This window comes from Danio rerio, chromosome 10, assembly GCF_052040795.2.
Source record: "Danio rerio strain M-AB ecotype USA chromosome 10, GRCz13ab, whole genome shotgun sequence".
NCBI lineage: Eukaryota > Metazoa > Chordata > Actinopteri > Cypriniformes > Danionidae > Danio > Danio rerio.
The window spans coordinates 9,689,671-9,715,138 of NC_141030.1; the positions used below are offsets into that span (position 1 = coordinate 9,689,671).

A 25,468-nucleotide genomic window follows, 5' to 3' on the forward strand; every position below is an offset into this window, starting at 1 on the left:
TGCATGCATCACATGATTGCACTGTCTAGTTTTGCTCCTTAATTAAAGCTCTGGGAAAATGATGGAAAATTTACTGTTGTACAGACAGACAGATAGATAGATAGATAGATAGATAGATAGATAGATAGATAGATAGATAGATAGATAGATAGATAGATAGAAATAATGAAAGCTGAATGGATGGATGGATAGACAATTAGACTGACAAATAGATATACAGTCAGTTGGATGGATGGATGGATGGATGGATGGATAGATAGACTCTAACGGATGTACAGTCTGAAAATTAAATATACTAATAGAAGCAAAGATATATGTTTGGAGAGATATACTGATAGATAGACTGACAAATAAATAAACAGTTTAAAAATAGATAGATAGATAGATAGATAGATAGATAGATAGATAGATAGATAGATAGATAGATAGAAATAATGAAAGCTGAATGGATGGATGGTAAGACAGTTAGACTGACAAATAGATATACAGTCGGATGGATGGATGGAAAGATAGATGGATAGATAGACTCAAACGGATGTACAGTCTGAAAATTAAATATACTAATAGAAGCATAGATATATGTTTAGATAGATATACTGATAGATAGACTGACAAATAAATAAACAGTTTGAAAGATAGATAGATAGATAGATAGATAGATAGATAGATAGATAGATAGATAGATATACAGATAGACAGCTGTACAGACAGTCAGTTAGACAGTCAGATGGTTAGATATGATAGATAGACAGACAGTCACATAGATAGTCAGACAGATAGACAGTCAGATAGATAGATAGATAGATAGATAGATAGATAGATAGATAGATAGATAGGCAGTCAGATAGGTAGATAGGCAGTCAGATACTTAGACAGTTACATATATAGACACTTAGGAAGAAAGTCAGATACATAGGCAATTAGATAGATAGATAGATAGATAGATAGATAGATAGATAGATAGATAGATAGATAGATAGATAGATAGATAGATAGATAGATAGGCAGTCAGATAGATAGATAGGCAGTCACATATATAGACAGTCAGATAGACAGATAGTCAGATAGATAGACAAACAGATAGATTGACAGTCACATAGACAGTCAGACAGATAGACAGTCAGATAGATAGATAGATAGATAGATAGATAGATAGATAGATAGATAGATAGATAGATAGATAGATAGATAGATAGGCAGTCAGATAGATAGATAGGCAGTCAGATAGATAGATAGGCAGTCAGATACATAGACAGTTACATATATAGACACTTAGGAAGACACTCAGATAGATAGATAGATAGATAGATAGATAGATAGATAGATAGATAGATAGATAGATAGATAGATAGATAGATAGATAGACAGTCACATATATAGACAGTCAGATAGTCAGATAGATAGACAAACAGATAGATTGACAGTCACATAGACAGTCAGATAGATAGATAAACAGTCAGATAGAAAGATAGACAGTCAGATAGATAAACAACCATATAGATAGACAGTCAGATAGATAGACCGTCAGATAGACAGATAAATTGATTAATGTTTTTTTTTTTTTTTAATTAAATGTGTATATATATTTTAATGCCGCATTCTTGTGTAGCTTACCTGAATGTTCTGTGTGTGTTTGCACAGGAGCCCGATGCAGTCAGCTGCAGAGACTGTGGAGAATGCCTCCATCCTGTCAGGTGGCTCGGCGCAGGACGGTCATCGGCTGTGGATCGGCAACATTGACCCCAAAATCACAGAGTGAGTGTTTGTCTGCACAGAAAGCCAGCACTGCACTGCCTCCCAGGCAGACCTGCGGACCTGCCCGGGTGATTGATTAGCCGAGTGTATCTTTGTGCTGGAGAATGAGCAGATGACGACAAGCTGTGTTAAAAAGAGCCGCTCGGCCGTGGAGACCTGTTTTGCTGAGGGGCTGCCATCATTTCTCATTCACCTGGTGTGTTTACTTTGTGAACCTGTAGCGGCTGCTCAAGGTGGAGAGGGGGGAGGCTCGTGACACCGAAGGGAAGCGCTGGAGATATAGCACACGTTGCAAGAGCGGTCCTGGAAAATGTACGGCTTGCCTGGGCTGGCGTCTAGACAGGCGTTTCCTTCCCTCGCGCTCCTCTGTTTTTCTTTAAATAACCTGCTTGAATGAAAACAGCCGTGATGCCCACAGGCTGGTGATTGGGAAGATTAATTAGTTCACATGCGGGGAGTGTTTGTAGTAGTGAGTTCCACTTGAGGGTCCTGCAGATCTTGCGCGCACACTCACACACCGAGTGGTGAAGTCTGCTATGTGAGGTCAGCATTCACCCAAAGGCATTTTTCCTCCAAGTAAGTGGATAATTGAGAGCAGTAATTGAGTTGGGAGGTACTTTAGATTCTGCACTGTGGCAGTTTAGCAGAGGAATTGATCATCTGAGAGATTTATGAAGAAACTTTAGGAAAAAAAAAAGATTTGGTGGTGATGAAGCATATGGTCACAGTAGAATAACCGTTTACAGCAGTTCGGGCAGTTTTTGTCTTGTTTACATGTATTAATGTGTTTCTCTGCTGATCCAAGCACAAGGGGTGGGTGGTGATCAATTTTTTAATAGATGTTGCTCTGGAAAAATTAACAGATTGCTTCAGAGTTGTTATCAGTTCTCTGGAATTTCCATTAAAATGTTATGAGTAATTTGTTCAAAGGGTCACGAAACACCAAAACACATTTTTCGAGCTGTTGACAGTCGTATATGTGTCCCACACTGCTAAAAACACTATTAGAACACCTATATTTTACTAAAAAGTGTAAATTGGTTGTTTTTGCGTTATTTCAAGCAAATTCGTACTTCCGGTTTGAAACGAATTTTTGAAGCTGCGTCACGGTCATGACATAATAGCGTTGTATTCCGGCGTGCAGACTGGATGTCTGTGCCAGAGTGTGTCTTATTACTTCTTACAGTGTGATGCATTAATGCATGAGTAAGGCTTGGTTCAAACCAATCAGCGCGCTCTATTGTGCAACTTCATTAATATTCATTACTGTCACAGTGTTTAGACGGCAGAGACGCCACATTGTATTGGCAAAACATGCGTGAAGTGTTGCTTTTATAGTTTGCTGCAATTAAGTTTTGTTTTCATTTTCTCTCTGTGAGAGCTCAGAGTCACGTGTGGATTAACAGTGTACGCGACGCTCGACAACAATAACTTGCGTGTCTAAGGAGGATTATTGTTTACCTGAGAGCTGTTCTCATCTGCAAACGCTGAGATCCGGATTCGCTTGTAGTCTTCTCTTCATAAAGACGCGGCTCTAGTAGTTGCTGGTGATTGTCCTGTCTCTACAGATTTGGTAAGTGAGCGACCAGTGCTCTTTGTTTATTCAGTTTGTTCGTATCTAACAAACTATTGCACCGAGTGTAAACACGTTAGCACCACAACCAAACTTTAACCTCGTGTAGGGTTTTTACCACATTTAGTGACTGGAATAACACACGCGGCTTTCTGACGCTACCTGCCATGTGCATCTAAGTTTCCGGGAAATGCGGAGGTTTTTTTTCTCTTATTTGCTGTGCGGTATCAAACATTGCATGAAAAATACACGCTTAGAGCAGATCCTCGAATCAAATATCTCGTTTGTCGCGAGGGGCATGAATGAATTCCCTAATTGAAAGAGCCAAATGTAGTTAAAGTCCACCATTTAATAATTTGGCAAATAATTCGACTACAGATGTCCATGTAGGTTAAACACCATCACTTTCTCCTGTGTGTTTATTTTGACTCTGAAACTTGCGCGTGCCCAAATAGACACTCCCACACCATCCCACTTTTCTTCTTCCGACACTCCCCCCTAAACAGAGCTGGACACGCCCACTTTTCTGACTTTTTCCAAAGTAGAGGTGTGAAAACACCCTGCTGAAACAAGGGGGTTTCATGGCCCTTTAATGAATATTAAATATTTTCATTTAGATTATCAGAAAAAAAACTATAGGTCAATAATAAAATATTGCTTAGTTAGTTAGTTAGTTAGTTAGTTAGTTAGTTAGTTAGTTAGTTAGTTAGTTAGTTAGTTAAACTTATTGTTCCCCGTGGGAAAATTTCATTTCATTTGCAGCATACATTTACAGAGACATCTGACCTGTAACATTTGGCTTACAAATAAATAAATCATATAAAAACATGGTTCCCCTATTCTAAATAAATATCCAGTCTACTGGCCATCAACTGCTACTGAGGGAGGAGGAATTTAAAAACTTGATTAGTTGGGGTATAAATGATATTTTTGTCCTGTTTCTTACGCATCTGGGAACACAATATCGACGACCTAATGATAACAATTGCAAGATGTTTGATAAGGGATGTCTCTCATTATTGACAATCGTGATAGCCTTATTTAGTACTCTTTCCTTGTATATACTATCAATGCTCTTTAGTTTTATTCACAACAACTTACTGGCTGTTGTTACCACCTTCACCTGTGACCTCTTCTGGGCCTCAGAGGCATTTCCATACCAGTAGATCAAACAAAATATTGCAATACGTTCAATAAAAGCACTATAAAACATGATCAACAATGTGTTGTTAACATTAAGTGAAGTTTATTAATAAACTAATTTCAAGAGGATCACGTGATTATGATTGAACATGGCTGGTTCTGTATAAGCTATGTATGATCCACCAATCAGGCCAGTCCTAACCCACTATAAAGAGCCAGGGTTTCTCACTACAACCATCTTCTATTTGAAGAATCCCCCCTTCCACCCCTACTTCTCCACCTTTCCCTTCATAGGACGGCACGGTGGCCCAGGGGTTAGCACTGTTGGCTCACAGCAAGAACGTCACTGGTTCTAGTCCTTTAACAGTCCGGCTGTCATTTCTGTGCGTAGTTTGCATGTCCTTCCCGTGCTCGCGTGGGTTTTCCCCGAGTTCTCCGGTTTCTTCCCACGTTCCAAAAACATGCACTACAAGTGAATTGATCAACCTAAATTTAGCACTACAGTCAAACTCTCATCCTGCAGCATATCTCTTCATAGCATTAATTTTAGTCATCAGCTCTAATCAAGGGGGGAGTTGTCGAGATCTACCTGAGCTCAAAGCTCCCCTCTCACCCTGCAAACGGGAGGGAGCCCAGGGCTCAAGGACCTTTTGGGCTCAGGGCTCTTTCCCGGGACAGCATGCCAAACTTGCTTATAATCAATCATTAGCTAAGTGTGAACTCTTGAAAAGACAGTAGTTCATTCTCTGTTGAAGCTTTTTCTTCATACAGTCAGTCCATATGCCCCACTTAAGTTTACTGTCCAATATCACACCCAAATATTTATAATTTTTTACTAACTGAATTTTTCATTAATAATTGTGGGATAAGTTTTGCTTTGTGCTCTCTCTCTAAAATCAATAACCACCTCCTTAGTTTTAGGAATTTAGAGAAGGTTTAAATTTTCACGCCAGTCAAAATAAAAGCCAAGAACATGCCTGTGCTCTTCCTTCTCTTCATTTAAAAGGCTCACCAAAGCGGTATCATCTGCATATTTTACAATATGTCTATTTTTAAATAAACGTATACAAGAATTTGTTTATAAAATAAAAAAATAACGAAGATAAAACGCAACCCTGGGGAGCTCCAACTGAAGTTTTTATCTGAAATAAAACCTCCTGTTTTAACCTGTTGGATTCTAGAGCTAAGAAAATTGGACACCCAGGCAATTTATTTTAGGCATTTATTGTAAGTATTTATAAGTATAGCAGCTAATATGCTAGGAGAAATACAATTAAAAACATTTTTATATTTCAAATATTCCATATTATCAGACCTTAAATATTTTTTTCCCCTAATATCTTTTCCCCTAATCCCCGATATAAAAATACCATAATATGTTTGCAAATATTTAAGAAATATGCTAAGTGAGCATAGCTTATCTGAAAAATAATGCTTAAGTCAGTAATTGTTCTCTGAAAATGAGCATTTCATGTTTGTCTTTGTTTTGGTCTGTGTAACGCCACCCACTGCCAGTTTACGCAATATTATTCCGGCAACCTGGCTTGCTTTGGCAAAAAACACAGCATAATTAATTTTAGTCATGAAAGCTCCCTAAATATCTGCAGGAATAGCTGAAAATATGACCTTCGGAAGGCTGTAGCAGCCTCTGAAATGAGATGCAGATTTATTAATTTATTTTCTTTTTGGCTTAGTGTTGGTGGTCCTCGAGGAACGAGGTTGAGAAACACTGTCTTAAAGTACCTGATAAGTACAAAAAATGTACCAATGTGGACCCCTTAGGTAAAAACATGTTCCTTTTTAAAAGATGTATTCATTAATTTTTATTCGGCTTAGTCCCTTATTTATCAGGGGTCACCAAAGCAGAATGAACCACCAACTAGTCCAGCATGGTTTTAAGCTGTGGATGCCCTTCCAGCCGCAACCCAACACTGGGAAACACCCACGCACTCTCACATTCACACATGCACTCATACACTATGGCCAATTTCATTCATTCGTTTTCCTTCAACTTAGTCCCTTTATTCATCAGGGGTCACCATAGCGGAATGAACTGCCAACTTATGCAGCGCATGTTTTGGACTGCAGATGTATTTTCAGCCATACCACAGGACTGAGAATCATCCCTATACTCTTATTCACAAACATAGACTACAGCCAATTTAACTTATTCAGTTCACCTGTAGCGCATGTCTTTAGACTTGTGCGGCAAACCAGAGCACTCGAAGGAAACCCACCCTAACACAGGGAGAACATGTAAACTTTACATGTATTACATGTTTACAGAATGTCAACTGACCCAGCTGGGGCTTGAACCAGCAACATTTTTGCTGTGAGGTGACAGTGCTACCCACTGAGCCACCATGTCGCCGATTCTGAGTAAAAAAAGAACACTTTTATTCAGAATGTGTACCTTCTAACGGCAAATTCAAAGAGCAGAGAACAGACAATACCATTAAAGTGCTGTAATGTTTAAGAATGAATAATTTTAAATAAGTTCATGTTCTGTTGAGATTCTGGATTCTGATTGGCTGAAAGTGTGCACTTCCAGTCAGTTTTGGTCGCACAAAATAATGCTTTGCCCACAAACATTAGTAATAACCATTGTAACTCTCAAATCTGGCAGTTCTTTCTCTCCATAACATGCATTTAAAATCTACCATTGGTTGAGTTCCTCTAACATGAATCATTAGGAAGAAAGTCATTTTATAGAACTAAATTAAGAATTTATATAATCAGATTTATGGCAAAGTCAATTGATTCTGTATTTCTATTTTTTTAACAAGCGTGTATATGTGTGTATATATATATATATATATATATATATATATATATATATATATATATATATATATATGTGTGTATATATATGTATGTATATATATATATATATATATATATATATATATATATATATATATATGTGTGTGTATATATGTATGTATATATATATATATATATATATATATATATATATATATATATATATATATATATATATATATATATATATATATATATATGTGTGTATATATATAAATGTATATATATATATATATATATATGTGTGTGTGTATATATATATATATGTATATATATATATATGTATGTATATATATATATATATATATATATATATATATGTATGTATATGTGTGTATATATATATATATATATATATATGTATATGTATATATATATGTATGTATATATATATGAACTATATATGAATATATATGAATATATATATATATATATAATTTTTTCAAATACATACCAGTTAACATTTATTTTACATAGAGTATCTAAAGAAAACATAACAGCAAATTAGAATTGACACAACATAGTATATAATGTCATGTTTACTTACTGTTTTTAAATTATTCTTAATTATTTAAAGAACGCATCATCCCTTGTACTACAGTACTTTTAAAAATCTTAGACTTTGCAGTAACCTAGACTTATGCAATGCAAGAAAAATAATTTACTAGGCCCGAATACAAGCTTAATTTTTCATCCAGTATAATTGTGTGAATTATGACATCTCATGACAGTTTTTGTTAGATTTTCCCAGTAGTTTTTGGGATTGAAAACAAAAACACAGCATGAACACTTCATTTGTCTCGCTTGCATTATATATAACACAAATTTATCATCTGTCAGTTTGCTATAAATTAGCAAGCCAAAATAACTTTTTTTTATTAAAATGCAGGGAAAATCAGCTGTGAGCTTTGTGCTTAAATTCTGGTGTAACACTTATGTATTAAAAAAACACTTCTTTGTCAGTCATTCCATCACGTCGCTTTAAAAACAGCCTCATTTATTTAACATGATTGATCTCAATGCATCACAGGTTTGGATTAGACTGTGAAGTTCACATTTAGATTTCTGCAAATGGTCAGCAGCAAATTTTACTCTGACAACAAGAAAATCATTCTGTGCTTTCAGCATAAATGTTAATCCATCTACCTTACTGACTGTAAGTTTCATCATCATCATTACATTAATCACAAGCTGTAGCTGAATGGAAAAAATACTGTTTCTGGGCACATTTGAGCAGTTGCCTAATCCCTCTCATTTCTTTTCCACTGAAATGTGGTATAAATGTGTGACGCTTAGACACTACGACAAGTCACATTGCTAAAAGTCTCATAATTTCCACCTGCCTCATTTTGCTAGTGAGGTGAGTCCCATTAAAACTGTCCCATTGTCAAAATTTTTCTAAAATGGAAACTGAAAAGTCTTCAGTGTCCCTAAATTAAGAATGCACAAAATAATAGATTTCCATCATATGCCAGCACTGTATTAACATGCATTTTCACTGAAGTAATTAGATTAGATGAGGTGCATTATGGTATTAAGATGCATAAGGATGTATTTCTTTTGACTACATGTGTTCAGATTTTGTTGAGACCCTTCCTTCTTATTTCATCAAGTTCAATACAGGGAATGATTTTGTCCCTACCCTGATTGTAAGGCAAAATAATTGGTAGGGATACAAGTGTGCTATCATTGGTCATCACTATGTGGCTGTTATTTGCTTGGCTTAAGTAGCAGGTTGGTAAATGACATGAATGAACATTTTGATTTTGAAGAAGGTTTTGTAATGAAAACAGATTCCTTAAATTATATAATACAATACATGTTTAGGTGTTGGGCCTCAAAGCAAGAAGGTTGTTGGTTTTAGTCCTGGCTGGGCAGTTTGCATTGCCGTGTGGAGTTTGCATGTTCTCCCCTTAAATTGGCCGAAACTAAATTGGCTGTAGTGTGTATGGATGTTTTCCAGTACTGGGTTGCAGCTGGAAAGGGCATCCGCTGTGTAAATTATATGCTGGATAAGTTTGCGGTTCATTCCGTTGTGGTGACCCCTTATAAATAAAGGGATTAAGCTGTCACACCTATTGCAGGTCTTTCAGCCTCTGTTAATGGCTGGTGATCTGAATCAGGTGTATTTGGTTAAGGAGACATGGAAAATATGCAGAGATATATGCGTGGTTGAGAAACACTGCATACCTTTAAGGTATATGTAGACCCATTAGGTGCAAACGTGTTTCTTTTTAAAAGGCACTACCACAGTGACTGCATTTGCATCTTTATTTTTCAGTGTGTACTTAGTTTGTTTTACTCAGTATAAATCACAAAAAAATATTTACAAATTCACAATGAAACTTTAAGCCCCTAACCCAGCTAGTTAAATATCACTAAATAACAGTAAGAGTACTAACAGCAGCAAAGTAGTTTGAATTCTCGGTATGCTACAAACTTCATCCCATTTCAATACTTTTGCAGACGTACAGTATAATCAAGACGTTGCACCTTCTAAGTTGCAGTATTTTATGCAATAACTTGCTATGTTTGTAGTTTTTCACAAAAGTTCTGATCTCCTTCAGTTTTTTTGTAACTCTGTAAATGTGTAAGTTAGGGTAAATTAAACATTATGATGCTGAGCTGGCATCGCGATCCTCCACCTCGCCCTGCCCGCATCGCAAAATACAGTGCAAGGATGTACCACTGGATTGTGTCTTATTATAGTTCATTCATTCATTCATTTTCTTGTCGGCTTAGTCCCTTTATTAATCCGGGGTCGCCACAGCGGAATGAACCGCCAACTTATCTAGCAAGTTTTTACACACCGGATGCCCTTCCAGCTGCAACAACCCATCTCTTGGAAACATCCACACACACACACACTCATACACTACGGACAATTTAGCCTACCCAATTCACCTGTACCGCATGTACCACATGGACTGTGGGGGAAACCGGAGCACCCGGAGGAAACCCACGCAAACGCAGGGAGAACATGCAAACTCCACACAGAAACGCCAACTGAGCCAAGGCTCGAACCAGCGGCCCAGCGACCTTCTTGCTGTGAGGCGACAGCACTACCTACTGCGCCACTGCCTTGCCCCCTTATTATAATGTTAATTATTATATGTTAAAGGTATCTAATCTGGTCTCAATCTAACAACTCTTCTGTCTTTTGAATCTATAACATCACAGCCTCAGTACACTACTTCAATCTTTTGCTTTCACGCTTGTGTTAAGTAATTTTAGCGAAAACCTCAGATACTGTTGGTTGGTTGCTGTTGGTTGTGCACCTTTTTTACCAACCAAGTTTGTCGATGCCATTATAACAACACGGATCACTCTGCCTATTCATGCCCGAGTCCCACTGAAAAAGATATTGACAGGTGGTAATTTGTGTGTAACTTATCTTTATTTATGATTATGATTATGGTTATGGGTAAAACAAAAACCATGCAGGTCAGGTAGTTGAAATGGTATTAGTACTCTTAAAAATAATTAACTTGTTATGAATTAGTTTTTCATTAAACATAATTCACCGCCACCTACGACATTGTAGCATGATGCCAAATTGGTCAACATCGCCCAACCCCAGTGTAAATCTGTTTCTCTGGAAATATGGAATGATTCAAACCTCAAAAAATTAGACTATAAACTTTTATAATGTTTTGATTGGCTTTCTGGCAGTTACTTAAGATCGATCAACCAATGATGAGGACGGTGTTGAAAACACTTCTTTGTGTTTTCCATCTAACGAAAACATCCGTCAGCATTCACAGATCTCCACCCTGTCATGCACACACAGTCTCTCTGACACAAACATACAAACACTTTCTTTTAGGGTTGGTTTCCCACAGCTTAGGCCTGTGACAGACACGGCCCGTTCAAACAAAGCAGGGGCTGCTGTCGTAATAACAGCCTGACATATTGACCTGTCCATGCTCCACTGGGGCCCATTCGGGGCCGGTGATGGATCTACCATGTGCCGCAGGTTGTTTGTGCGTTTGGTGTTCTGTTTTGCATTGTCGGTTACGTGGGCAGCAGAGAACAGGAGGCTCTATCTGACGGGACGCAGAGGAGAAAAAAAGATACCGGCCTTAGGCCACACCTTCCAGTCATCCGATATAGACACGTGTCTATTGGAATCCCACCTTGACCTTGATATCCATGCCTCTTTTTCTTAATTCTGTGCTTTCTCAAAGTCTTTCTCAGGCAATATTGAAATGGGAGACACTGCAGGTGGGTGGGCAGTGCTCCGACATCTTTGGCCCAAACAAATGACATGCTTGGCTCATGTCAACACTTACACAAAATGGTCCAAGCCCCTTCGATGGACCCTTTCCTCTCCTCTACACATTTAATGGCCCTTTGGGGATATGCATTGTGATCTGAAAAAAATCTACATGGCTTCCCTTTGAATCAGGACACTATCAATTCTTCAATCTGCAGCAAGTCAGGAAGATCCCATGGCCCAAGCCTGAGAGGGTGGTGGCTGGGAAAGTGCGAAATACTACTTGGAGAAAAGCTCCTGGGAGAGGAGGGGAAAACATTAATTCTGAAGCCAGGACCCCCAGTTCTGTCTGCGTTCCTACCTTTCCAGGATTAAAAATAACCTCAACTATCCAAAACAATAAAGAAATCCCAGGCATCTCTACATCTTTGAGTAGGAGGCTACTCCCAAACTGCTCCGTCTGTCATGCTGGAAGAACAACAGTATTGCAAGAAGTTGCCCAAATGTATTGTTGTTTATCCTGAGTCTTAGCACGTTCCTGACGCTCGGCTTGTTTGCTTTCTCAGCTGAAGGAAATGCATTGATGCCTTCCTGATAAGCATTACTGAATCTTAAGAATTTTGTTTGACAGACACCCAAGTGTTGCCACATTCATCACTCAAAATGAATTATTGGAAATAATACTGATGGTAGTTTCTGCAAGATTCTTCATAATTATAGAATTAAAGGGAGGTAAGCGCATACAAGATAAAGCCTTGCTGACCTTGACAGAACCGTCAGGAGGGTCATACCTTTTTCCTGTTTTTTCCCCCTTCATGTTTTCACACTAGTGGCACCTTCTGACTTGAAGGTTTTTCAATTGTTTGGAATTGTATGCTTGTAATGAAGCTTTTCTTCATTACAATGCCAGTTACAAAAATGATAGAGATGAAAAAAATCAAATTCATGCAGCATCAAGTCACATTAAATGTGAACAGTTTGGATGATGTACAGGTCGAACATGCAGAAGCAAGGATACCTGCAAACATGTTCTTTTATGTACAGACTGCAAGCTTGACTGCTCTCAAATGCTGTGTACATAGTTGTTTGAAGAATTCTATTTGTACTGCTCTCTCTTTGTTTGAATAGCACAGGTTCAGTGTGAAGTTCATTATTTTTAATGTAGCCCGCAGTGGTGGGAAGAGTACTGAAAAATCATATTTAAGTAAAAGTATCATTACTTGCCTAAATATGTAGTGCACGTACGGTAAAAGTATCTGTTGTAAATTCTACTCAAAGTATGAATAAAAAGTAGCTCTTTCGAAGAGTAGTGACCAATTTGTGGATGTGTGTGAACATAACATTCTGTAGTGCATTTAGTTATTGCCCAGCAGGGCAATAACTAAATGTTACATTTAGGTTAGATTTAGGTTGTGATGTCAGTTGACCAAAATTCAATGTCTAGTCAACGTCTAAAGACAACGTTATTTTAAATTACAATAAACAACATCAAATGATGATGATATTTGGTTGATTTATGGTTGTGATGGAAAGTGAGCAAAATTCAACGTCGAGCCAACATCTCAAACCAACGCCATATTGACATTAAATTCTGACTTTATTTAGTCAGGTAAGGCAATCAAAATCCAACATAGTGGTAAATACACAACGTCAAGCTGTAAAATCATTAGATGTTTAGATATTTGGTTGATTTTAGGTTGGACATTGACGTCGGCCTGACCTTGGGTTCTCATGTAAACTCGATTTTAATTTCCAAACAAAATTCAACGTCTCCATGACGTTGGGGTACAACATCAATCTGATGTCATGTTGACATCTTATGCCTGCTTGGTGTTTGAGGCCATTACGGTCATCATACAGTAAACATCCGTCATTTTCTCATCAGTTACCTGCATCTAAACAGTCTCTGGGTCGATGTGTGTAAAGATTTTAGACACCTTCTTAGACACTTTTTATGCTGCAATTATTAATCGCCCATGTCTTCATTATGATGTGATATACCTTCTATGTGCGATTTGATTGGTCAGGAATCTCAGGACTGATTTTTTTTATTTTTTTATTCCCCATCGAAAAATATTAATAAAGTAGTGACTGCAGGTTGAAGGAAAGTAGTGGAGTAAAAGTACCGATACTGCACTAAAAATTGACTCAAAGGAGAAGTAAAAGCACACATTTTACTAATCTACTCAATTACAGTAATTTGAGTATTTCTAATTTGTTACTTTACACCACTGGTAGCCCGTAATGATCTCCTGTATTAAAGAATTGACCAGTTGCTTTCAATTGAAGACTTTCATTTTCATTCTTGAACCAAACCCAGCCAGCTGATCCATTGTTGTATAAAACTCCCACTTTTCTCAATCAAATCCACTTGTGAGGAATGCATCCCTCTTTTTGTTGAAAAGTATTGTGTAATTGGAAAGACAGAATGAGTTTCAGTGCAGTTTCTTGTTGACATCTTTCAACATTGAACCGTTGGACCGTGCTGACCATGCCATCCTATTTCTTTCCTGTCCAACGTGGAATGCCAATGAAGATATTTTTAACAACGTTTAACAACCTTTTTTTCTTCTATTCAGTGAAAGCCATTGAGATGTAAAACAACATTGGAGCCCATCAACCTTCATTGTATGGACCAATTTTTAGTAACAAGCAATAGCTACTTTCTTTGCCAATAATAAGGGGCTTAAGAGGAACCCTAGCGATTTCCCATGTCTTATATTGGGTATTACCGGACAGCAGGTTATAGAAGCTGCTCTCGTTGTAATTGTTTGTCTTAAATTAAACTCTTGAGGGAATTCGGCCTTCCGCTATTTTATATCCTCATTGTCCCCCTGCTGTATCCTTTGTATTGTGTGAATAAAAGATTTACAGCGACTAAAAAGGTGTAAAGAGACCTGTCACTCTGATCAAGCCTTGCTTAAAAAGAATTATGGTTCCGTGACATGCATTATTTTCTTGTGGATGTTATTACTCATGTTTTATTCTTTGGCAGTACAGCTATTACGGTGATGATTAGTTGCAGTTATTCTCGCAAACATACCTTAAACTAAAAGCCCTTGACTTTGTGTTCCTGCAGGTATCACCTAGTGAAGCTTCTGGAGAAGTTTGGGAAAGTAAAGCAGTTTGACTTTCTGTTTCACAAGTCGGGTCCTCTGGAGGGCCAGCCAAGAGGATACTGCTTCGTCAACTTCCACACCAAAGAGGTTATGTTTGTTCTTCTTTACACAATTACCCAAAATACCAAAGGAAGTGTTCGTTTTGATCTAGTAATGATCTACGCAAGTCCTCAAGAGGCACCCAGAAAGCTGATGGAGATAAGGAACTGTTGCTCTCTAGAGTGTAATGTGAGGCAGTCCCAAGGGTGTTGTTGAAGGGGAAATGTGTGTTTACAGATCCCGTTCACACCCTTCATAAGAGCCTGGAAAACTAGTGATCCATCATCAGCCATTATTGTTCCCTATCTTTACACCATACTTCTAGCAACTGCCAAAAAACAGAAGATGCCAAATAAAAACACTGTCTTCGAGGTGGACAAATAGAGGGCTTTAAATGTGAACTAATAATTTACTCTTGATAGTGTTATAGTAGTATAGTGATATTTAGAGGCAAATGCATGATTGTGATTAAGGCGGCCCAATCCCAATTCTACCCTTATCCATACCAAGGGGTACGGAAATTTCACAGAATATACCATCTACAACAGCAGCATGGCTGCATACGGAAGTAAGGAGATGCACAAATGAGTATTTTTGTCATTATTACGAATTTTTACAACAAACAAGTTAATGTTTAATTACATTCATAACCGTGTTCATGTTTTACCGTCATGCTTTAAAAAATGTTAAAATAAAAATCTATAAATTTTGCTACAAAAACAGAATTTTGATTGGGTCTAAGTGTGATAATCAGCACTGATTTCTGTCCATCGCAGGAGGCTGAGCGGGCTATTCAGTGTCTGAACGGAAAGTTGGCACTTTCTAAGAAGTTAGTGGTACGCTGGGCTCATGCACAGGTAAAGGTGGGTATCGTATATGTCTATATATCGTATATGCTATTTGCTATGGCAAACATGACGGTAACCTACCTAATGTTTGTTCAAGCCTCTACAAAACTTTTTCTGCACTTTATGGATGAAAAAAATGTATAAATGGATGATAAAACAGGACAAAACCCAAAAGACTTGTAGACTTCTATTGAAGGAATGCCATATTTTAAGACTAGAAGATCGTGGGCCTTGCACAGATTGGATTTCATTTTTTTAAGGCAGATGCTGGTATTTTGGACAACAGAAATGTAGGTCTATGGCTTAAAAATGATAGATGCTGAAAAATATAAAAATTATGAAAAATAGAATTATAAAAATGACATAGTAACATTATAGACATCTTTACTGTGACTTTTGCATCTTTTCTGTTACAAAAATGCTGTTCTAAAGTAATTCTTATGCATGTTTTCAAATGAATAATTGGTAACACTTTACAATAAGGTTCATTAGTTAATGCAACTAATTATGAACAACACATGTACAGCATTTATTAATCATATTTGAATATTTACTAATGGATTATTAATATTCAAGTCTATGCTTGATAACATTAGTTAATGCATCATGAGTTAAAATGAACTAACAACGAACAACTGTATTTTCATTAACTAATGTTTATTACCATGAATAAATACTGTAGTAAATGTATTGTTCAATGTTTGTTCATGTTAGTAAATGCATTACTTAACATTAACTAATGAACCTTATTGTAAAGTGTGACCGAATAATTGAATGAATTTTTAAAGGTATGTATTTATTGCTCAAGCAGTGTTGGAGAAGCTACTCTAAAACTGTAAATACTTATCAGGAAAGAAGCTTAAATACCAAACGAAACTTCAAAAAAAGAGGCTAGCTGCACTACGTATAATATCTTTAAGTTACATTGAAGCTACTTTTGCAAAAATGTGAATAAACCTTAATGTTAAGAAAAATGTCTGGCACTTTAAACAGTGCAATACAATTATAATGTCAAAGCATAATGCTTTATTACACATGTTTTTTCAATTACCCAGACTGTCAAGAGTCAGAGCACAAAACTGCAGCAACTGTAGCATTGCAATATCAAAATAATGAACTTAGATTAAACCCACGGAAGCATTTATTCTCAAAACAGTGATATATGGCTTGATTTAGTAAGTAATTTTATTGAATCTCTTACATAACATTCTCACTTCAGGTTAATTGTCAACGGTTGTAATACTTTATGTGTTGTATTTTCAACTGTTGTTACTTGAAAAATATTATTTACAAATTAACTAATAAATGAATGTATATCCATGAGATGTGTGATTTATCAATACAGAAAATGGCTGTAATACATAACTGTAGTATGTGATCTTGTTAGACAATGCTGTGGCACTTCAGACCTTGGACCCTTTTCACAAGACAGTTATAACACCTGGTCATAACCTTAAAAACTTTGACATTTATATGCATTTATGAATATACTATATGATCTTTGCATCAAATTACAAAAAACGAATTACTGCTTATGTGAGGTGTTTGTTATGCAGCGTCTATGGGGCTGAAAGTAAAGTTGATGTAATTCTCTCCTCTGGCAGCCATCATCAGTCCAACAATATTTTCCCCTTTTTCTGAAAGTCTTGATAACACCATCGTGGCATTTTTCTTTTATTATTTCAGCAAATAGGATTGTAAAAAAAAATTGTTGCATTTTCCCATTCACTGCGCTCTAAATTTACCCAATTATAATGATTTCAGCTACTGAGAAATCCGGAAATGTGAAGAGGGCGGCGCTAGACTCAACTGGGGCACGTGCCCCAGTAAATACTTTGAGATATGAATTACTTCATATTTACATTTACATTTAGTCATTTAGCAGACTCTTTTATCCAAAGCGACTTACAAATGAGGACAAGGAAGTGTTGTAAAAAAAATAAATGAGCGGAAAAGAAGAGAGAGAACCCAGTCCAGGAGACTCAGAACAAGCAGAATTCCTTTATTGAGACGTGTTGGTTAATCTGCAGTCATACAGCGTCTTCAAGATGTCCAATGTGTCTGCAAGAGCCTACTAGAGGTCCGCAGTCTGCAAGTTCTTTCACAAGTCTCACACAAGTCTCACACAAGTCTGAATTAGTCTAAGATTTCATGTCTATATTGTGTTCTTAGGAGGAGGGGATTTGGCTAAACAGAGCATGCAAATTAAGAGTTGGAGTCAGCATGGTAAACTGCTCTTTCAGGCTTTGATCTCATCATGTTCTGGAGACAGAAACCGCCTGACCATTTGATCGAAAAGAGAAAACAATAGACACCCCATGCTGTGAAACTGGTAATTGCATCACTTTGGCTTAGTCTGTAGGCCCCGTTTACACTAGTGCGTTTTAGTTTGAAAACGCATAAGTTTTGCTACGGTTACGCCATCCGTCCACACTACGCCGGAGTTCTCGAGCGCCGAAAACGGAGCCTTTCGAAAACGCTGGAGAGGCCGTTTTCATTCTAAAACGCTGCTGCTCCGTCTCAGTGTGGATGGGGAAAGACGGAGACATCTGAAAACGGAGGCGGGGCTGCAGACATTCGCCTCTCTGATTGGGGCTTTTCCTCAATATTAAGTAGCCTAACACACAGTTCAGTCCTGAATCTTCTCCGTGTAAGTTCAGACTTCGCAAGTTTGATCAAGGCTGCATCTCTTCTTCTCAGTTTGATATGGAAAACATACCGAGGACACGCGTCAATCTTCACAGGGAAAAGTGTACTTTATAACTTCATTCACATCACCTTGGCTACGTTGTTTCACTTTCTCAACAATAAAATGTAAACTTGATATAAGGAACTGCCTATTTTTATTTTAATATTAACAACTAAACAGACAGCAGAAATGTTGAGGCGTCGTGCTGCATGAGCGTCATCTTCACTGTGTGCATATTTATAACAAAACGGAGCCGAACTGCCTCCTTTCAATTTCAGTGAAAATACGAAACACACCCTCTCTTTTGCTGAATATCAGTTTTAATAATCGATAATGGCCATTATAAAAGTATAACATAGAATAAGTTTATACATTATAGGAAATAAAGGCAAGCGATCAGTCAATATACAGAATGTAGGCTACGTGCTTACATTAATCATTAACTTATCTTTGCGCTCAGCCAAAACACGTTACCTGAGAACAAGTAATAGATTCCAGTGACCAAAGTCAGGGAATATGTCGTTAGATAAAGACAACAAGATGAATGAAATATCCCGTTTAATAAATATAGTGAGATTAGATCCAGCGGGAGATGCTTGATGAGAAGTCCGACTAGCAGAGCTCTCATCTGGGTAGATGGGCTCCAGCGATTGCCAAAGTGTGTGTGTGTGGTCACGTGATGTGCGTTTTCAGCGTTTTGGTGTGGACGGAGAGCAGTTCAGAAACGCTGGGTAAAACGCGAGTGTGGACGCGGATCGTTTTCATTCTAAAACGCCGTTTTAAAACTAATACGCACTAGTGTAAACGGGGCCTGTAGTCAGCAAGGGAAAAGTTAAATGACCCTCCTAGCTGGCATGTCAATGAAATAAAATAATTAAAAACCAGAGAATATAACTTTTTAGTTATACGTAGATTATTGTTCATTTGAAATTAGATGATATAAATTTATATTTCCACAGAAGCAACTTACACAACTATAAGAGCAACAATGAATAAGTGCTATAGGCAAGTTTCAGGTCTGTAAAGTCTAAAAAGGAAAGTATTAGTACTTTTTTTTTTTTTGGGTACATTTAGTGTGATATCCAGAGAGGCAATTGCAAATTAGGAAGTGAAGTAAAGACTAAATAGTTGAGTTTTTAGTCGTTTCTTGAAAATAGCGAGGGACTCTGCTGTTCTGATACAGTTAGGGAGTTCATTCCACCAACTGGGCAGATTGAGCATGATAGTTCGTGAAAGTGATTTCTTCCCTCTTTGGGATGGAACCACGAAGCGACGTTCATTCACAGAACGCAATTTTCTGGAGGGCACATAGATCTGCAGAATTGAGAGCAGATAAGAGGGAGCAAGGCCTGAAGTCACTTTGTAGGCAAACATCAGAGCTTTGAATTTGATGCGAGCAGCCACTGGCAGCCAGTGCAAACGGACTAGCAGCGGAGTGACATGTGCTCTTTTAGGTTCATTGAAGACCACTCGTGCTGCTGCGTTTTGGAGCAGCTGAAGAGGCTTGACAGAGTTAGCTGGAAGCCCAGCTAGTAGAGAGTTGCAGTAATCCAGTTTGGAGAGAACAAGAGCTTGAACAAGGAGTTGAGCTGCATGTTCAGATAAGAAGGGTCGGATCTTTCTGATGTTATAGAGTGCGAATCTGCACGATCGAGCAGTTTTAGAAATGTGGTCATAGAAGTTTAGTTGGTCATCAATCGCTACTCCAAGGCTTTTCACCATTTTGGATGCAGTAATGGTTGCCCCATCCATCTGGATTGAAAATCATATGCAAATGTATTTATTAAGAATGGTAATCCCAGAATAAAGACGTTACTCTCTATGTGCAACGGCATATCTTTTTTGAGGGGGGTTGTGCCCCAGTAGAGCTTTATGTCTAGCAACGCCCCTGCTACAATGTATCAAAAGTAGCTGAGTTACTATTATAACTACAATGTATCTAAAGTATAGCTGAACTATTGGAAAAGCTACATTGTATAATAAGCATCTGAGCTACTGACAAGGTACCGGAAAGAGAACTGTGGTATATGCAACAGCACTGGCCTTAGACATTGCCCATCACATTGCCTAATACTGTTAATTAATAGCTTGACCAAAAAGGTGTGTCTTTAACTGCTTTTTAAAAAGTTCAACTGATCCCAGAGTTCTCAGTGCTATCGGGAGAGAGTTTCAGAGCCGTGGGGCCACCACACAGAATGCACAGTCACCTTTAGTCTTAAAAAGAATTCTGGGAATGGCTAACAGGTCTTTGCCAGAAGACCTCAGAGACTGGCTATTTGAGTGACTAATAAAAAGATCTTGAATATATAGGGGTGCTTAACCATGCAGAGTTCTATATGCAATGACCAGAATCTTAAAACTAACTCTAAAACTAATAGGAAGCCAGTGAAGTGCCTTAAGCACAGGTGTAATGTGTGAGCTCCTACTGGTGTTAGTGAAAAGCCTCGCCGCTAAATTCTGCACAATTTGCAATCGCTCCATAAAGGATTTGTTCAGACAAGTAAACAGAACATCACAATAATCTAAAATAAAAGAGTTAAAGATGTTGGACATCAAAATAATGTTGTCTTTAGACACTGTCTAGACACTGAATTTTGGTCACCTGGGCCCGGTTTTTCAAAAGGTTTAATCCTTTTTAATCCATTTTAATCCATTTAGTAATCCTGTTTTTGCGATCTGTGATCATGTAATCCAGCTTACTTTTTGAGCCAGTTTTTCAAAGCAACATCGGATTGGATCAATCTTGATCCGGATAGGAACTTTTCACGATCACTAAATCTGGATTACCAGTGCTCAGTCACAATGTAGATAGACAGGCCTGTGTAAAGAGCAACAAATATAATAGCCAGTGTGGGGTCAATATAACTTTATTTTTATTTGAAATGAAAACTAAGAAAATTTAATAAATAATAAAATAATAATAATAAATAATAAAAACAAGAAAAACCCCACCCCATCCTCTTCCAGCAGTCCGCTCATCTGAGACCTACAACACTGTACATTGAGGATTTTTATAATAAGTTTTAAAATATAGATGTAAATAAAAAAAGACTTAATGTCAAAAACTCCACAATAATTTCAGACTTCCTCATCTGATGTGGAGAGACCAGCTTGTCTGAGCGCAGCCTTTAAGAGGCAGATCTCAAGTCTGGCCTTGGTTTGCTGCAGTTTGGTCAGAGTCAGTTGTTCTCTGCCAGATGAAGCTGTGCTTCTGCCCTTTCAGTCTCTTTTTGCAGTTGTTGAAAGAGAAATCTAAAGTCATTGCCATTCTTTGCATTTTTATTTTTGGTTATTCTGTTATCATTGCATGCATCACTAATAAATATTCCAAAAGAAAAATATTTTCATTGTGATGAATATATATATCAATTAGTGACCGAATTTTTATTATTGTTTTTGGTAAATTTTACAGCTGTTTGGGGGATTATTTTATGAGGCCAAACTCTTTCTACTTTGCTGTAGGCCTATACTGAAAGGCTGAATACGTTAAAGCCTATAATCACTATAGCCTGACGGATGAACAAATAAAATAAAACCTTATTAATAAATAGTATATCTCATAAGATACTGCATGATCCAAAAATAGTATTATTTAATACATTTTTAAGTTTTCATTACATTTTAGGCATGAAATCCACGCTAAATCCACCCTTCTGATGGGATCAGTTTAATCCAGGTTTTTTGGATTAAAGTGATCCAAATCCTACAAAAAAGGTCTGAAAAACCCAAACTAAAGGTTTGATCTGGATCAAAACCAAGATTGGATTACGTGATCTAATCCGATTAGGTAATCCGTTTTTTCTTTTGAAAAACCCATTTTCAGGATTTGATCCAATTCCTTATCCAAAATCCTATTGGATTACTTTTGAGAAACCGGGCCCTGGTGTCATGACCTAATCTAACCTAATATTAATGTCTTATGATATTGTGTACCTGCTGGGCAATAACTAAATGCACTACAGAATGTTACGTTTAGACACATCCACAAATTAGATGTTAATGCATCAACTTTTTACAGCGTAATACTCTCTACTCTTGAGTACTTTTGAAAGGTTTTTTACTCATACTTTAAGTAATATTTACAACAGATACTTTTCCTCTAATTGCACTACATTTTTAGACAAGTAATTAAGCGTGATATTTCTGGACTCTTTCCACCACTGCAGATCCTGTGATGTGACTATTGCAGATGTGCACATTGCAATATCGATGCTAAAACCATATATAGTGCAGCCCTAATATGAAAGCAAAGGGATTAAAAACATTTCCTCTGGAAGTGCTCAAAAGTGGTCAAACGAAAAATATTTTAGACCTCATTTACACATGTAAGTTGTCCACTTGTGATCCGATGCCACAGCCATGTCACCCTGCAGCCCAAGACCGGTTACTCACTGAAGCTAAGCAGGGCTGAGCCTGGTCAGTACCTGGATGGGAGACCACTAGGGAACACTAGGTTGCTGTTGGAAGTGGTGTTAGTGAGGCCAGCAGGGGGCGCTCAACCTGTGGTCTGTATGAGTCCTAATGCCCCAGTAAAAGTGAAGGGGACACTACACTGTCAGTGGGCGCCGTCTTTCGGTTGAGACGTTAAACCGAGGTCCTGACTCTCTGTGGTCATTAAAAATCCCATGGCACTTCTCGTGAAAGAGCAGGGGTGTAACCCGGGTGTCCTGGCCAAAGTCCCTCTATCGGCCCATACGATCATGGCCTCCCAATCATCCCCTTCCACTGAATTGGCTCGATCACTGTCTCTCCACTCCACCAATAGCTGGTGTGTGGTGAGCGCACTGGCGCCGTTGTCCTGTGGCAGCCGTCGCATCATCCAAGTGGATGCTGCACACTGGTGGTGGTGTGGAGAGACCCCCCTCATGATTGTAAAGCGCTTTGGGTGTATGGCCATACACAATAAATGCGCTATATAAATACACATTACATTACATTACATTACAGATTGGCGAAAATGTGAACATCTAAATTGCATGTGCAAATGAGGCCTACAAGTCTACAAATGAACAGTCCCTGAAAGGTGGGCTGTTTAGACTTTGACCATTAGGACCACCCAGTAACCACTCAAAACAACACTTTAGTAACCACATAACAATGACCTAAAACCCTTAGCATCATGGTAGCAAGTTTTGCAAGTCCACCACTCTCATTGTTTTACACTGGAAATTGTATACATATAATGTGCACAGTAACTTTAGCCAATCCCAGGCTATAATTAATGCCTCTGTTGTTGCTCAATGGAATATCTGAGTGCTGCAACAACAAAATGGACCATGAAGTCCATTAAATAGACTTCTAGTTGAGCTATAGAGTGCTCCTCAGGTTGCCCTGCTCCTTAACAATAGGCAGCTGCAGCAGGGAGTGAGGAAATCCTGTATGGTGGAGAATCCCACCCCTCTGCTCCTCCCCGTCTGAGGGGAAGGGGACACCAGGCAGAGGTCAAGGTCAACAGCACACAGTTGTTGACAACATGGATCTGCAGAGAGATCTGAGTCCAGGTCCTCTCTAGCACCTCCACCAATGCTCAGTGTGTTCAGTGTGAGGCTGTTGAATGTGATCACAGGCTGGGAGTGTGTGTGGTGTTTATACCACTGGTGCCATTTAAAGCCTGATTCGCTCTTAAATATTTATATGAGAAATTGTAATAATGAATACAAGTACATCAAATGTTTTTTGTGTGTTTTTTTTAAATACGGCAAAAACTTAAGCTTTTATAGTTTTTAAGTATAAGGTAAATGAATAATAATGATGTGCAAAAAGATTTTGCTCTACCTTGAGAAAGAAATGATCAAAACAATCCATTCACATAGATCCATGAGAATAACTAAAACACTGTATTATGCATGCCAGGCCAGTAGTTGGGGATGTCACTTTGGTTGTATAATGGGGTTGTGCAGTCTGATGGTGCAACATTCATTCATTCATCCATTTTCTTTTCGGCTTAGTCCCTTTATTAAACTGGGTTCGCCACAGCGCAATAAACCGCCAACTTATCCAGCATATGTTTTACGCAGTGGATGCCCTTCCAGCTGCAACCCATCTCTAGGAAACATCCATACACACTCATTCACACTCATACACTACAGACAATTCAGCCTGCCCAATTCACCTGTACCGCATGTCTTTGGACTGTGGGGGAAACCGGAGCACCCGGAGCATACCCACGGGAGAACATGCAAACTCCACACAGAAACACCAACTGACCCAGCCGAGGCTTGAACCAGCGACCTTCTTGCTATGAGGCAACAGCACTACCTACTGCACCACTGCGTTGCCATGGTGCAATTAAATCTGATATTTTGAGGTAGTCATTCTGTAATCCTGTTTTATCATCCAATGCATTATAATTTATTCTAGCATAGTGTATTAGTGCCTATCCACTTTTTGCACAAATGAACTAATTTCATTAAGTTGACATTTTATAAAGCAAGTTATAAAGCATGAACCATATAGAATTAATTAGACATATGTATTTGAACTGGAAGCTATATATATATATATATATATATATATATATATATATATATATATATATATATATATATATATATATATATATATATAATTATAATTATTATATATATATTAGCGGTGTAATGGATCCAAAACCTAATGGTTCGGAACACATTATGATTTTTTACTCATGGATCGGACCATTTTTCAGATCAAAAATGGGAGGAGACAAATCTAATTTGCTTTCCATTTATTACAAAAACAGCACTGCAAGACACTTTTGGTTCTAACAAACAGAGCTTAGAGCTTGTAATTTTATTACAAACAAAATGAAGAAATAATCGGCTGAATAAAAATGTTAAATATTCAGTTCTGTGAAAAAATCACTCTTACTCCTTCTGTTGCTGATAACGGTAATGTATAAATTTAAAATCGTAATTTGTACAATATTTATTTTTAGTCACATTCTCAATAAATGATTCAGTTATTCACTCATAAAACTACATGTTTCATTGCTGAAAGAATTATTCAGTGGCTTATTTTTGATGGCTTGATGATTGGTTAAATAATGGTATTGCTGCCTACAACTTTCATATTTGAGTGTCGTTAAATGCTTATAATGGTGATTTTAATGTTTACCATAAACATCAGTGGTTATTACTATAAACTGTAATCCCAGTACGTCTATGTTATTTGACTGTAACTTCATAACTAACTCAATAGACTAAGGACTTAATCTCTTTCCTGATTTTTGTGTTTTCATATTTGAATGCAGCAATTCGAAGGATTAATAAACATGCAAATCAC

At 37.6% G+C, this 25,468-nt stretch overlaps 2 protein-coding genes across 6 annotated transcripts in view; one reads left to right on the forward strand and one right to left on the reverse strand.

The window, feature by feature from the left end:
* Positions 1–2,140, reverse strand: part of mrrf (mitochondrial ribosome recycling factor) — a 44,158-nt gene extending 42,018 nt beyond the window's left edge. Inside the window, exon 1 of one of the 2 annotated variants that reach the window (XM_087269237.1) lies at positions 1,615–2,140. Coding sequence is in view for 1 of the 2 variants with exons in the window: in XM_087269235.1 (XP_087125361.1) it covers positions 1,615–1,686 (72 nt within the window). In the remaining variant the exon portion in view is untranslated. The remainder of the gene's footprint in view (positions 1–1,614) is intronic. The other variant, XM_087269235.1, reaches the window with a different exon arrangement.
* rbm18 (RNA binding motif protein 18) overlaps positions 1–25,468 on the forward strand; it is a 31,239-nt gene that overhangs the window by 446 nt on the left and 5,325 nt on the right. For 2 of the 4 annotated variants that reach the window (XR_015500276.1, NM_200793.1), the window contains 3 exon segments: positions 1,642–1,755; positions 14,590–14,716; positions 15,445–15,525. Coding sequence is in view for 1 of the 4 variants with exons in the window: in NM_200793.1 (NP_957087.1) it covers positions 1,649–1,755; positions 14,590–14,716; positions 15,445–15,525 (315 nt within the window). In the remaining 3 variants the exon portion in view is untranslated. 4 annotated transcript variants of the gene reach the window in all.